Genomic DNA, 14970 nt, shown 5'->3' with positions numbered 1-14970 from the left:
ATCATAAAGCTTTCGGCCTATGTTTTCTTCTAAGAGTTTTATAGTTTCAGGTCTTATGTTTAGATCTTTGATGCATTTTAAATTTTTGCATACGTTATAAAAGCTTACAACTTTATTCTTTTCCATGGATATCCAGTTTTCCTAGCACCATTTGTTGAAAAGATAATTCTTTCCCCCATTCAATGGTCTTGACAACCTTGTAAAAAATAGTTGATTATATATATGTGAAGATTTATTTTTATTCTATTCCATTGGTCTATTTCTGCCTTTATGCCATGACAACACTGTTTTCATTACTAAAGCTTTGTGATAAATTTTGAAATCAGGAATGATTTCAGTGAGACCCCTAACTTTGTTCTTTTTTATGATTGTTTTAGCTGTTCAGGATCTTTGAAATTCCGCATGGATTTTAGAATGGAGTTTTCGCTTTCAGTAAAAAATGATTTTGTAAAAAATGATTTTGATAGGGACTGAATTAAATTGGTAGATCACTTTGGGTAATATTGACATCTTAACAATATCAAGTCTTCCATTCCATACGCATAAAATGTTTTTCCATTTGTGTATGTAGGTATCTCTTTCAGAAAGGTTTATAGTTTTCAGTGTGCAAGTCTTTCCTCAACTTAGTTAAGTTTTTCTCTCAGTTTTTTGTTCTTCCTGATGCTATTGTAACTGAAATTGTTTTCTTGGTTTCCTTTTCAGATTATTCATTACGAGTGATTTGTTCATTGATTTTTTTTACCCTACAACTTTACTGGTTATTAGTTCTGAGAGAGAGAGAGAGAGAGAGAGAGAGAGTGTGTGTGTGTGTGTGTGTGTGTGTGTGTGTGGTCTTTATGATTTTCTGCATTTAAGATCGTATTATCTGCGAACAAAATTTCATGTCTTCCTTTCCCATTTGGATACCTTTTATTTCTCTCTGTTGCCTTACTGATCTGAGATTTCTAATAGAAGAGGACTTGAACAGAAGTGGCAAAAGCAGCATACCTGTCTTATTCTTGATCTTGGGAGAAAAACTTTAACTCTTTCATTATTGGGTCTGATGTAAGCTGTGGTGTATTTACAATATAATTTGTAGCATATGTAGTATGAGGTCCTTTTTCTGTATGGCCTTTATCATGTCAAGGTATTTCTTTATATTCCTAGTTTGTTTTATGTTTATATCATAAGAGAATGTTGAATTTTTTCAAATGTATTTTGGTATCAATTGAAATTATCATTTTCCCCCATTATTTTGTTAATATACAGGGCATTATGTCAGTTAATTTTCATATGTTGAGCTATCCTTGAATTCAGGAATAAATCCCACTTGGTTATGGTGTATGATCCTTTGACTGTACTGCTGAATTCAGTATGCTGGTGTTCTGTTGAAAAAAAAATTTTTTTTAAGATTTTATTTATTTGACAGAGACAGTGAGAGCAGGAACAACACAAGCAGGGGGGGTGGGAGAGAGAGAAGCAGGCTCCCCGCAGAGCAGGGAACCCGATGTGGGGTTCCATCCCAGGACCCTGGGATCATGACCTGAGCCACCCAGATGCGCCTTTGTTGAAGATTTTTGCATCAGTTTTCACAAAAGGGCTGTTGAACCATAGTTTTCTTTTATGGCTTTGGTATCAGGGTAATTCCAGTCTTTTAGAATGAGTCAGTATTTCCTTGCTTGTCAATTTTTGAGGACGGTTTGAAGATTAATGTTAACTCCTCTTTGAGTATTTGTTAGAATTCACTAGAGAAGCCGTCTGGTCCTGGGCCTTCATGGCAGGGTTTTGATTACTGATTCAATCTCCCTGCTAGTTATAAGTCTGCTCAGGTTTTGTTTCTTCATGGGTCAATTTTGTTAGTATGTGTGTTTTTAGGAATTTGTTCATTTCTTCTAAGTTATGCAATTTGTTGGTGTATAATTGTTCACAGTATTCTCTTATAATCTTTTTATTTAAAAATATTATACAGAGAAGAGACATAATGAACACAAGAGAGTGGGGTTTTTTGTGTTTTTTTTTTTTTTTTACATTTTTCAAGTTTATTTTTAAGCAACTGAATTTGTAAAATTAAGGTAGCTAAAAATGTTCCTTTGTCTTTCTTCATTTTTTTTTCCAGTTTCACTGAGTATAATTGACAAATCTATAAGCTACTTGATGTGCATGTCATGGTGATAGAATGGTGATAGAATATACAAATACATTGTGAAAGGGTTCCTGCCGTCTTGTTAATGAACACATCCGTGATGTCATAACTTTTGTGAGTTTGTATTGTGTATGTGAGTCTGTGTATGTGGTGTTTGGGTTTGTTATTGTTGCTCTTTTTGACTTGGTTGGATTTTGTTTTGTTTTTCATGGATTCATACCTAGTCTCTCTTTTTTTTTTTTTCATACCTAATCTCTTACATGGGTCAGTCCACAGATCACAGATATCCTGAGATGGTAAAAATACTCCCCACAGGCAGCTTGCAAAGGATGGCTAGGGACAGCTGAAGTCCTTGTAAGGCACGCAGCGTATCAGGGCCTTGCTGGAAAATCCATTTCAGCCTCTCAGCAGCCCTTGTTCCCCAAGGCACGGGGTCTGGAACTTCTGCCTATGGTGGGGTGACTCCCAGCTGAAATAACCAGGCTAGCCTGGATTTCTCCGGGCCGTCCAGGGCTCCCAGCGAGCCCTCCTTGCTCCCTCCCAGGGAAAGACCCATCATGTGAATGGCAGATCATGACTCTGAAAATCAGGGAATTTCACCCCGAAGTTTCTTTAAGAAATTTCAGAGCGCGAGGTTCACACGTTTTTAGCAATGTCAAGTTAAGGACGCCAGGCATCTTTTTTTTTTTTTTTTTAATTTCATTTATTTATTTGACAGAGAGAGATCACAAGTAGGCAGAGCAGCAGGCAGAGAGAGAGGGGGAAGCAGTCTCCCTGCAGAGACCGACGCGGGGCTTGATCTCAGGACCCCGAGATCATGACCCGAGCCGTAGGCAGAGGTCCAACCCACTGAGCCACCCAGGCACCCCGAGGCCAGACATCTTGTTGAACAAAGCTGTTAGCTGTTCCTGGTGGTAGGAGTGTCTGCAGCACAAGAGATGGTGAGCAGGCGACAGGATGCACGGTTGACATCTGCGGATGGACAGTGCGGCCTCTCCGGGATGTGGACAGCTGGGCGGAGAACCAGCGCACCATGGCACGTTTGAGGCGCCAGGCTGCGCTCGCAGGTCAGGCCAAATGCACCGCCCTCCCACACCCCGGAGCTGACCTCAAGCATTTAGGAAATGGGCAGGGTGGGGGGAATCCTCAGCCTACCAAGAGTGAATCGTAAAATGCAGAAAGAGACACATCCACACTTTCTGAGCTGGTTTGTAAAGCTTCGATTCCCACCTGTATGCTGACAAGCCCACTAGAGGCCTCCTCTCTTGAGGGTGGTTTCTGACTGTTTTGTGGGTGCCTCTTGGCTCTTTCTCCCTTGGGATTTTTGCGATGTGGCGGTTTTGTCCTAGGATCTAGTTTCCACATCTCTTGGCTTCCCTTTTTCATCAGCTGCATGTCATTTTCTGTGGCTTTGGAAGGACTGGCCTGAGTTTGCTTTCCGCTGCCTCCTTGTGTGCAGATTTGCTGCAGGGACCCCCTGTCTTGCCCTTCACCGCCTCTGCCCTGGCTTTCTTTAAGTCTCCACGGTGCCTCATCATTTGTGATCACGCCTTTCCTCTGTGGTCTGTTCCCAGTTCATTGGTTCAACACCGTCTTCCATCTTTGGAGGACACATGTCGGCCATTCCCTAGTACTTGTACTCATAAGTGTGCTAAATACAAGTTAGCCAAGAGCCACTCCCTCAGGTCCTCCAAAGGCAGGAGGATTTGCCCCGGGGTGCTGGTGTGCTGTGGGCAGCTCTGCTGGTTGGGTGCCTCTGTCCAGGGTCCGTGGCCCAGCCACCCTCACCCATCACAGACAGGCTCTGGTGTGGACCCGAGGCTGGAGCCACGTGCAGACTGGGGTGTCTCAGGCCTGGCTTCTGAGGTCCTGATGGGGAGTTCAGGACAGGAACGGGGTCTGTGTAGGACGCTGATCCTTACCAGGAGCCACAGTGGCTATGGAGTACTCATTCTCCCTTCCCCTCCTGCAACAAGGACCTGGTAGGACCTTCGGGCCACCCACCACCCATTTTCCACTGGGGCAAGTGAGGTCCATGGGGCAGCTGTGGTTGAGTGGGCAGTGGGCACACAGCATGGCTGGTGTGGGTGTGCCTGTGGGGACATCATCCTTCCCTGTGTGCGTGTGCAGGTAGGGGTAGCTGCCACATGTGCCTGCAGGTGAGTTTTGAGAGGTCCCCAAATGGTAGGCATCCCTCCTGCAGTGCTCCCACTGCCTCTGGGCAGGGAGGGGACACAGAGACAAGTCCAGCTCCCTGGAGGCTCTCCTGGTATGTGTGGGAGGAGCCAGAGGAGACCCCGCAGGGCCTAAAGTCTCTGCTTGGTGGGGGTGAGGTGGAGCCCCCTGCCCTTTCCCACTGAGTCATTTGCATGTAAAAGGGAGGAGTTTGTTACTGGCTGGAGGTTGGTGGTGTCTGGACTTGTTGCCATGGACACTCATGAGCTTCAGGAGCAGCTGAACTGGCTCCCAGCCTGGAGAGGGGGTTAGGAGCAGCAAGGCTGGTGTCCATCTAAGCCTCTGGAAGGGAAGGTTGTGCCTGGGGGCCCAGGAGAAGCCAGAGCTGGCTGTGGTCACCTGCTTGTTGGCCCTAGGCAAGAGCAGACTAGGGGGGACCTGGCCCTTGGATGCTGTCAGCCAGGAGCAAGGCTGGAAGGGCCTGGAACCTCCCTCCCCAGGGTGGACCCTGCTCTCTCACCCACACTCACCTCTGACCTATCCAGAACCGGATGGCCACAGCCACCCCACCTGTGCCCATGGCAGCTGGAGGGCCTTCCTGCCACCTGTGGTGCTTGTTGGCCCTGTCCCAGGCGCTGGGCCGTGGGCGCTGTGTTGGCAAAGCCTCGTGGAGTCTCCGTGCTTGAGTCCCAAGTGTTGTTCCTGAGAAGGGAGGGAAGGAGTGGCCAGTTTCCGGACCCATCTCACTCTTCCCAGGGAACCTCTTTCTGGAGGCTGAAGCCAATCCTGCTGAGCCCCAGGCCCCATCTCTCTGGATAGCAAGAACCTGGGCTGGGCTTTGTTGGAAGCCCCCTTTGCTAGAGGTCCCCCCCATCTGCTCCCTCCCAGGGCTGTGGTGAAAATTGACCTGGTATTGCTGATTTTGGTCCAGTGCAGGCACACTGGTGCCCACAAACAACAGGCAGGAATGTGATGGGAAAAGCAGGCAGGGAGGGTGAGGCGAGGGAGTTAGGGGGTGCTTGTTGACTCAGAGGGGCACCGCCGTGTCAGAGTTGGCCCCTTGGCAGCCTCCCCAGGACCTGCGTAGATCTACCCACAAAGGGACTGATCTCTCCCAGGGCCAGCTCTGCCTCGTGCTACTGCCCTGGGGGCCATGACCCCCACCCCAGTGGCTTAGTTAGCAAAGCTGCCGTGGGTCAGACTGAGGTTGCTTGGGGAGGGCTGCCCGGGCAGGGTGCCCAGCATGCAGGGGCACTGCCAAATGCCCGGTCAGCAGCCATCAGGGTGGCAGGGACCCGCAGGCTGGGATGGGGAGGGGTTCCAGGGCTGGGAGCCTGGTAGAGTGAGCGAGGCCCCTGACGGGGCAGGCTTGCTGGCATGGGGGAAGGAGTGCTCTGTGCTGGGCTCCGTCACCAGGTCCACATTGCCCTCAGGTTCTTTTCTTGTCCAAGTCTGTCTTGAGGTTGTGGCTGCAGCAGGCCCGCCCCAGACCACAACGCTGGGCCAGCTGGATTCTCCCCTGGGGAAGGCAGGCAAAGATGGGGACTCCCTACAGCAGGCAAGAGAAGCAAGGGATAGCGAGCTGGGGTAGGCCTGGGTGCCATGCGCAGCCCCCTTGGTGGACCTGGTGCCAGACTTGCTGTCGTCGGACCTGTTCGCCCCCTAAGGACTTCCTGTACCCAGTTCCCATTGGGTCCTGAGCCTGCTGGCTTGGTTCCCATCAGGTGGGAGTTTTCCCCACTGCCTGTGCCTTTTCCTCTTATCTAGGCGAGCATGTTTCTTGTCAAAATGATGGGAAAGTTTTGGAAATCCCCCAGACTCTAGCAGACAGCCCTGGGGCTCCTCCCAGGGACCCTTCTGTGGGCAGCTAGGGCAGGTGGCACTTCATGGGGGGGGATCAGTCCCAGCTGCTAATCAACAGACTTTGCCCCACTAGTTTCCTTGGCTCTACAACCCAGGAGGAGGGTAGCTGGGCTGAGGGGCCCTGCCTCACCCCCCAGAGGCTTATTGGCCACAGGCTCCTAGGGACTGCACCTCCACTGCCCTTCAAAGGGGCTTTGTGCCACCACAAAGAGGCTCTGTCTCTCACTGAGAAGCCTGGGTGTTGCCATGGTGACAGAGGGGGCCAGGAAGACAGGGGTCCACCGTCTTGGGGGGAAAGGGCATTCCTAGCGTACACAGGCCAGTAGCCAGTGTGGGTGACTGCTGCACTTGCCTCCCTGCAGCCCTTGGCCTGGCCTGGCTAGACAGCCGCCCCACCTGTGCTTTAGTGGGGCTCTCAGGATGCTTCATAGACACCTTGGCCCCTTGGTAGGGGCTGAGCTCCCAGGCTCTGGTGCCAGTCAGATCTGTCTGCTTCTGGTCCCAGCCTGGCTTTGAGGCTCAGCCCCCTCCTCGGGAATGCCTTGGTTCCTATGCCTGCCCCAGGGTAGGGTAGGGTGGGACTCTGAGCCCGGGTGGTCAGAACTGCCCCAGCCAAGCTGCTCTGCTGTCCTTGAGATGGAGTCAGGGATGGGGGGAGTGCGAGCCTCTGCTGGAAGGATTGGGAGGGGGAGGCCACTCAGGGTATCTTGGTGGCATTGGCGTTGGAAGCAGCCGGCCAGCCCACCTCAGACAGTAGGATACCCTGGGGCTTGACCCCTCCCTTGCGCTCCCCCCCCCCCCCCCGTTTCACCTGTCATGGCTGAGGTAGAGTGGGTGGGCTGCTGGTGCAAGTAGAGAGGGCACTGTGACGCCAGGTCCTACCTTCCCTATCTGGAGCTCCACAGCTCCCCAGCCCTGGGGACCTTGGGGTGTCCCTGGGCTGGCTGCTACAGGGACCGCTGAGGAGGCGAATCCTCTTTGCCCACACCCCACATTTGGAGCCTGCAAGGTATCACTGTGGGGCTATGGCTGCAGCTGGAATCTGGGCCTGGTACAGGAGGGATAGCAAGGGGGCTCCCCTGAATCCCAGCCTGGGGCCTGGGGGAAAGCTGTCCATCCCCATCCCATGAGTTTGTTTGTTTTTTTGTTTTTAAAACAAGCTGTGGCCAGTTTTATTAAGGAAAAATTCTGCATGATATACTTTTCACCAGTCTGTTCTGGCATGCGTCTAATGGTATCAGAATCACCTGGATCAATGATACTCTGTAGTATCTCCCACATGCTGTGCCCCATTCAATATTATTGCCACTGTAGTGATGGACACCAGTTTTGGCCAACATGGCGTAGTATTCTATTTCAGATTTCCTCAAGGCCAGGCAGTTGTTGGCGAGGATGACCAGCTTCGCCTTGCCATGTCTGATCATTTTCAAAGTCTGCTTGTACCCCAGCACGTACTTTCCACTTTTCATAACAAGTTGGAACCTAGAGTTGATCGACTCCAGTGACTTTTTCGTCTTCTTTGCGGCCACCATCTTCCTGCCTTAGGTGTGGGATGGCCCCAACCAAGAGCAGCCGCCACAATGGCCGAGAGAGAGAAGGGGCTCCATCCCATGAGTCTGGTAGAGGCAGTTCCCAGGGAACCAAGGAGACTGCGGGAGTCCCTCAGTTGGCACAGGGAGCAAGTGTCTGTGACTTGTCCCAGTGAGAATCTTGGGGCCACCCCTTTAGGTGCCTCTTGTGGTGGCTCCCTATAGCTCAGGCCTCCCACCAAGGAGAGGCAGCAGCTGGGATATTCACCTGTCTCTGCCTGCGCCCCCGCCAGAGCGAGGCCTGTTTCTGCCGTGTCTGGCCGGCACTCCCAGCTCCAGCTCTCAGCTTCCAGACCTCAGGCACCCTGGGCCCCCACAAGTGTCCCTGCCTTGACTTGACCCTGAGCCTTCTACATCAGTACCACCACAGCCCCTGGTCCTTCTGGACCACCTGCCCAGCAGCACACCTGTCCTGGGGCTAGTCAGCACTGCCGTGGACCTGGCCTGCACTTGGCCTAGGATACCCCAGTGGCACAGGGGAAGAGCCCCCCCAGATTTTTCTCCTTGCACATGCAAGTTGTCCTCCATATGATCATCAGATGTGTGCTGGACAGCCTGGGGGCAGGTCACTAAGGGGCCATCTGTCCCTCACCTGCCCCCACCAGGGCATCTGGTCCCTTGCAACAGAGGTGCCTCCTCTGCTGGGGAAATCTAATTTCCAGGCTGAATCCAATTACCGTTCTGTCCCTGGAAATCCCTCTGCTTTCCTCAGCCCACAGGTGGCACTGCCTAGGCCCCTGGCGAGCTGAATTCCCAGGCCGCCTCCTTCACTTGTCTGCCTGCTAGGGCAGGCAAGTGCTTTTCTGTCTCTTCCTTACCTTCAGCTATAGCAGTAACTTGGCCCCTCCCTGAGCCCTGGCAACACGGTGGGTGCAGAACTCTGCCACCTAGAGGGTCCCTGCGACCTGAGATGCCTCTCCCTATAGTCTTTCCGCAGGGCATGGGATCATTTGCTATTTTCCACGATCATTGCTTTGCATCTTACATCTCTGGCCACATCGCTTGTTTATGGCCTTTACTCAATTGGAGTTGGGGTTCTGGTTTTTCCTTATGGGTTTGCAAGAGTGCTTTATAGATGAGGGGTGTCACTTTACTGCTGGGTGTCACAAAGACCTGATGCCCATGTGTTGATTGTTTTTCGTTGTCTTTATATCTTTTTCTCCCGCTTTCTATTATGGAAAATTGCAAATGCACAACAGCAGAGGGGCTGGTGTGATGCCTCCCCAGGCGCCCCTCACCAGCTTCTGCCGTGGTGAAGTCAAGGTCTAGAAGTAAAGTCATTGCCTGTCTTTCATCTGAAATGCTCACCGCATATGTTACTCTAAATGGTGTCCCTTCAAAAACAAAACCCCCATAAACCACAGCCTGTGACACTGTTTTGCGAGGATGTACAGAAATGCTTCGTTCTTATAAGCGGAGCTGGTCTGTCTTTACAGAAATGCTTCGTTCTTATAAAGCAGAGCTGGTCTGTCTTTCCTTGGTAGTTTGTCCCACTGCTTTGAGGTTAAGAATAGCCTTGGCCTGCCCAGACACCCCAGGCCCTACACTGACCTCCGAACATCACTGCGGTCCTGCTGGGAATGGACATTCGTGGACTCTGCCCTGTGTGAACTCCCCGGCCCTGGCCTCCTCCTCCAGCCATGGCCCAGTGCCCATCCTTGTGGGCTGGCCAGAGGCTATCCCTGCAGCTGTGGGCACCGTCTGACCATAGTACGGGTGACAGGGTAAAGATGGGCCCCCATGAAGCCGGGCCAGCAGTGTTAGGAGCAGGTCTCCATGCTGGCAGTATGAAGGGTAGGGGACATGACGCCCTCCTGGGCAAAGAGGGCCTTGGAACCAGCAGGCCAGGGTTCTGCTGCTCACACCACTTTCCTATCTAGATGGGCAAGCCGGGGGGTGGGGGGTGGGAGGGGCAGAATGGGGTTCAACCAGTGCCAGTCCTCTCTCCCCGCTCTTGGGGGACGACTGGCAGTGGGCCGACAGATGGCCGGACTAGGAGTCGGGACTGGAGCCCAGGCCTCCTGCCTGCCTCCCCCTGCTGGCCTGACCCTTAGGAAATTCCTCTAATTCCTCAGCCCAGATTGGACTCAGGCCCCATAATTTGATTTTCTGGAGCAGGGTTTGGCTGGACTCCTCGTGAGGAAGAATGTCTGGGTCAGCAGGAAGACGTCAAATGTGGGTTTAGGTTTCGGGGGAAGGATCAGCATCTCCCCCTAGCTCCTCTGGTGGTGTCTTTGCTTTCCTGATAGACCCAAGTGTTGGCCACAGTTGTGCCCCAGAGTGCTCAGGCTCCATGCTCCCCCTGCCCAGCAGCATTTCAGAGCCTTGTTCTTATCTACCCGCGCACACCCATTCATCCACCCATCTGACTCTTTACCCACCCACTTCCGACCTACTCATTCACCTGCCCATCTGACTCCACCCACCTTTCCATCCACTGCCATCCTCTCGCACAACCACCTACCTACTCACCCTCCTATCCATTTCCCCGTCCATCCTGCCTCCTGCCCTTCCATCCCTTCATCCACTCAGCAATCTATCTACCTGGGGTCACTGGTGGGATGTCCAAGCAAAGAGAGGTTTACCCCAGGTTCACTACCTTCATTCCTACCCGGGGTCACTGAGACTGGGTCTGCACTGCATGTTTGTTCCTGGGCGGTTGGGCGTGGTGAGAAGCAGCCTTCACCAGGAACTGCAAAGCCAGCAGCTGGGGTCTGACTGAGGGTTGTGAGGGCTCTGCCTGATGGGCAATGTGGGGCCCTTGCCAGGTCAATGGAAGCTGTGATAACCCTTGCCAGAGAGGAGAGCAAGGGTCAGCCAAGAACCCCACAAGCATGGTGCTTCCCTGCTGGCTTCAGGCCCTGCCCAGGATTGGGCCCCTCCCTGATGTCCCCCTGGGGATGATGTCTTTAAAGTTTCATGGTCCATCTTAAAAATTCATGCATAGGGGTGCCTGGGGATCTCAGTCCATTAAGCAACTGCCTTTGGCTCAGGTCATGATCCCAGGGTCCTGGGATAGAGCCCCGCGTCTGTCCATCGGGCTCCCTGCTCAGCAGGAAGTCTGCTTCTCCCTCTCGTTCTGCCCCCACCCTCCTGCTTGTGTGTGTGTGCACGTGTGCTCTCTCTCTCTCTTTCTCTCTCTCAAATAAATATTTAAAAAATTCATGTACAATTTGCTTTTCATGTCATCACATAGTTATTGTTTTAATATAAACATAGCATTTTGAGTTACCATCAGAAAAGCTGCCCTTTCGAGCACTGGCCTGGCTCGCCTGTGCCCACACACACTCCTATGCACAGCCATACACTGCGGAACCGGGAAGGCTACCATGTCAGGACCTTGCATACCCTAGGCCTGTCCTCAAGGCCACTGAGGTGAGGAGGCTATGGACTACAGGCCCAGCATCCTCCCCACTCATGGGCAGAGAGAGGGGTGCACCCTCGGGCTGAGGCACAGAGCCTGGGCCCCAGACCCAGAGTCTCTGGTCTTCACGGATGACTACAGGGTATTCTTCCTCTAAGCCAGCTGGCGTTTGGGGGTGTCTCCTGGGAGACACACAGTCATTTAGCTCCAGCTGAAAGAACTGGGCAATGAGAAGGTCATTGTGGGGTTTCTCCCCGTAGCCTTAGATTTCTGGGCCTCTCGCTGGCCCTCAGCCAGAGTAAGTGGGCTCCCAGTGCGGGGGGGGGGGGTTCCTTGGACCCCAGAGCTGGAACGCGCTGGAGGGCCCAGGGCAGTGAAGCTGGAGGCTGGGGCTGCCCCTCCCCTGCTGTCCCCTAGGCCTGGTCTGAAGGGGAGCCTGAAGTCAGTCAGGAGCCCATGTCTCAGCACAAGGAACGAGGAAAGTCGCCTAGGTACAAGGCCCACAGATGTCCTGATCCCAACCTCCCAGGGCCTTGAGACCTGTGCTGCGACCAAGGACTCAAGTGACCCGACTCCATCCCCTGCCCCACCTTGGACTGCCCCCCAGGGAGGAAGACCCCACCGTGCCTACCTGGGGGCCCCAGGCTCAGTCCCTACTCTACTGTCGGGTGGTACCAGCTGTGGGGCTGCTGCTTCTGGGGCCCGTGCCCAGGAGGCTGTGTGCACACAGCCGTGGACATGCCATGCTCTTTGTCCCTTACTCCTTGCTGGCCCCAGAACCCAGTCTATACTTTCCTCATCCCCTCTGCCACCCAGGCTCCTCCCCTCCCCCCAAGATGGTCACCGCCTCTCCCAGCCCAACATGCTGACTTTGCTGCCCCTCTGCTGGGTCATGCTGACAGTTTTCTTTGTGTGGCAGGTGCTGAGGAAATTGAAGCTTAGCTTCTGGGACCTATGCTGGCCTCTTGCTTCATGGGCCCTTGGTTTCCCCAGCTTCAGAGTGGGCTGGACTCCATGGTGTCTTGATTCCGTGTCCACACATGCCCCCCAACCCTGTCCCTGGCTCAGTTGGTACCAATGGCCAGGCCCAGCACTGACCCCTCCTTTCTAGGGTTCTGTTCTTGCAGCTTGGCCTTCCGAGGGTGTTGCCTACCGCGCCACGTCTCTAAGCTCAGGCCCTGTGCTGTGCAGGGGCCCTGGGGCCAGCTGAGTCAGCCTCAGCAGGCTGGTGTGGGCTGGGCCAGGAGGCCCCGAGCAGTGCTGGGCATTGCACCGCACTCCGAGTGCCTAGCCATGTGGTCTCATGGCCTGCACCCCGCCTGCTGGCCTGTTGCTGTGAGCGGGCCTGTGCTCCACATCCTTCCCCCGCTTCTTGTTGCTCATGAAGAGCAAATAGGCTGGGCAGCCAGGAGGCCAGCAGTGAGGAGAGTGCTGGTGTATGCTTGCAGTTGCTGAGTCCCTGCCGCCCCTTCCCGCACCCCTGGGGCCCTCCCCACAGACGGGGCTTTACATGCCTGGGACCCTGCCCTCCACCTTCCCTCCATATCCGGCGTGAGCTGCATGGGCTGCTTCTGAGTGCAGCCTCTCAACCAGATTTTTACTCTGTCGTGTGGGTAGATACCACTCTTGTCCCCAGCCAGTGTGGCTGTGAGTGGAGGCCTACCTGCTGGTCTGTAGGCCATTGTCATCCCCTCACCTGCCTAGGGGTCCTGCCCACCTGGCGGCTGTGGAGTGCCTTCTCTCTCCCTGCCCACGGGGACACCAGCTCTGCCACACGAGCTGTGGTGTGTTCCCTACCTTCTCTGGGCCGGAGCACTGCCTCTGTGAGTTGGGCCTATGCTGGCCTCATGAGGCTGGGATGAACCGGCATGGGCTGTGGGCAGCAGAGGACCTGGGTGGTCTGAGAGGTGGTCATACCAGTTCTTCCTACCCTTCCCTTCCCATTGGGCCCCAGACGCTTGCGGTCAGTGGTTCTGCTGGGCCTGGCAAGAAGCAGGGGCTCCCAGCTCAGAGCCCCACACTCTGCAAGGAGGGAGCTGGCTGCTTCCGGCCCGCCTCGGATTAATGGCTTTTAATTTAGAATTTAATCAATGCGGCTTCTCTCTGAAGAGCTGGATGCTCTGGTCTGGGAGTGAGTCGTATGATCTGTGAGTGGGTTGGGCATGGGGCCTATGATGGCCTCTCTAGGCCTCTGTCCTGGCCCCACCTTGACCTTGCTCTGCTTTGCCTGCAGCCTGCTGGCATCCTGGTCATGGAGGACTGCAACGTGCACTCAGCTGCCAGCATCCTGGCCTCGGTGAAAGAGCAGGAGGCCCGCTTTGAGCGACTGACGCGAGCTCTGGAGCAGGAGCGGCGCCATGTTGCCCTGCAGCTGGAACGTGCCCAGCAGCCCAGCATGGGCAGTGGTGGTGTGGGCAGTGGGCAGCCCCTGCCAATGGCCTGGCAACAGCTGGTCCTGCAGGTAACATCCCATGACTCTGGAAGGGTGGAAATGGCCAAGCAGGGAAATAATCAAGGGGCCTTGGTGGACCACAAGCCAGTATTGGATGACTTATTGCAAGATATCTTGGGGCCTCTGAAGAGGGGAGGAAAGTGGGATCCTAAAGGGGCTGGAAGTCTTACTTCGGTGTACAAGGCACCCTGCAATGAATGGGCAGGACACAGCCCAACTCTCCGAATGGCACCCTCCACTCAAGTGAGTCCTCAGAGCCCAGGTAGCTGGGCAAGGTCTATTCTGGGCAGCTCAGCAGTCACCCTGGTGACACTGAGGGTTTTGCCAGCCCTGAAGTCTGCTTGCCATGGTATCCTCCTTTGTCGCATGCATCAGTGAGTCAGCCCGAGGGGAAGGCTTGAGCAAGGCTCTGGGGTCTGCCTACGGCTCAGAGGGTGACCTGGAGCCTCAGTGTCTCCACCAGCCAATGCCCTTAAACTGGGCTCAGGCTCCTGCTCAGCCCTGAGAGGCATAAAGCCCTGTCTGCTCTGTGGCCAGGCCCTAAGCACTCTAGAGTCCGAAGTAAATGGCCTGGACCCCTCCTTCCAGCCACTGTACCCCAGTACCTGACTTACGGATGGGACACAAGAGCATCTGGTTTATGGGGAAGGAGAGGCAGAACAAGAAAACGGGGGAGACCTGGAGTTTGGTGTGATTTTTTCAGTTCATATTACTGACTGAGGCACAAGGCAGGGGCTGCTAGGGCAGAGCTATCCCAGGAGCCAGGAGAAGGAGGGCCCTGGGTGGGAGTCCACTCTACAGACCTCCCACTGTTGCCCCTCCTCACTACCAGATCCAGAGGCTGGTGGCGGGGGGGGCACAGCATACTTAGTCTCCTCACAGGGTGACCCTAGGGGGCTCTCTGAGTGGTGGTCTGCTTCTCTGGCTCAGCTCCCTGAGCAGGGGTAGCACCATTGCCCTCCTAAACCTGGCAGCCAGACCTCCTCCCGGTATGTCCCCCAGCACATGCTGTCATCATGGGGCCCCCACTCTAGGGAACCAGACAGGCTGTTGGCAGCGTGGGGCAGCCTGTACCTATGTGGCTGGAGAGAGAGGGAGCAATGTATCGGTCTCAGTTGAGACTGACTCAGTTGGGCTAGCTCTGCCTGGCCAGGGCATGTGGGGCTCAGAAAGCAGCAGCCCATGTCAGATCAGGGGAACTGGCACATGACCTTCCCCCCAGACCATTGATGGTCTCATCTGTCAGTGGGCAATCCACCTGCACAACCCAGCGTGGTATACAGTCAAAGCCAAAGACATGTCTCTAGAGGGCCCATACGCACCAGCAGTCCCCACCATGGGGAAGCTATCTTTCCAAGCCTTGGGTGCTGAGGTGGGCCAAGGAGCCAGTTCTCAGGAGGCCAGG

At 54.1% G+C, this 14970-nt stretch overlaps 1 protein-coding gene across 2 annotated transcripts in view; it reads left to right on the top strand.

Annotated features, from left to right (window-relative positions):
• The window catches only part of ARVCF (ARVCF delta catenin family member), a 53581-nt gene that overhangs the window by 18166 nt on the left and 20445 nt on the right, over positions 1–14970 (top strand). For both annotated transcript variants that reach the window (XM_046024566.1, XM_046024565.1), the window contains exon 3: positions 13347–13574. In XM_046024566.1, the coding sequence (XP_045880522.1) occupies positions 13365–13574 (210 nt within the window). In that variant the 5' untranslated portion in view covers positions 13347–13364. The remainder of the gene's footprint in view (positions 1–13346; positions 13575–14970) is intronic.

Source organism: Meles meles, chromosome 12, assembly GCF_922984935.1.
Source record: "Meles meles chromosome 12, mMelMel3.1 paternal haplotype, whole genome shotgun sequence".
NCBI lineage: Eukaryota > Metazoa > Chordata > Mammalia > Carnivora > Mustelidae > Meles > Meles meles.
Note: the sequence above shows the minus strand (reverse complement) of the source record. Positions and strands in the feature narration are given on the sequence as shown.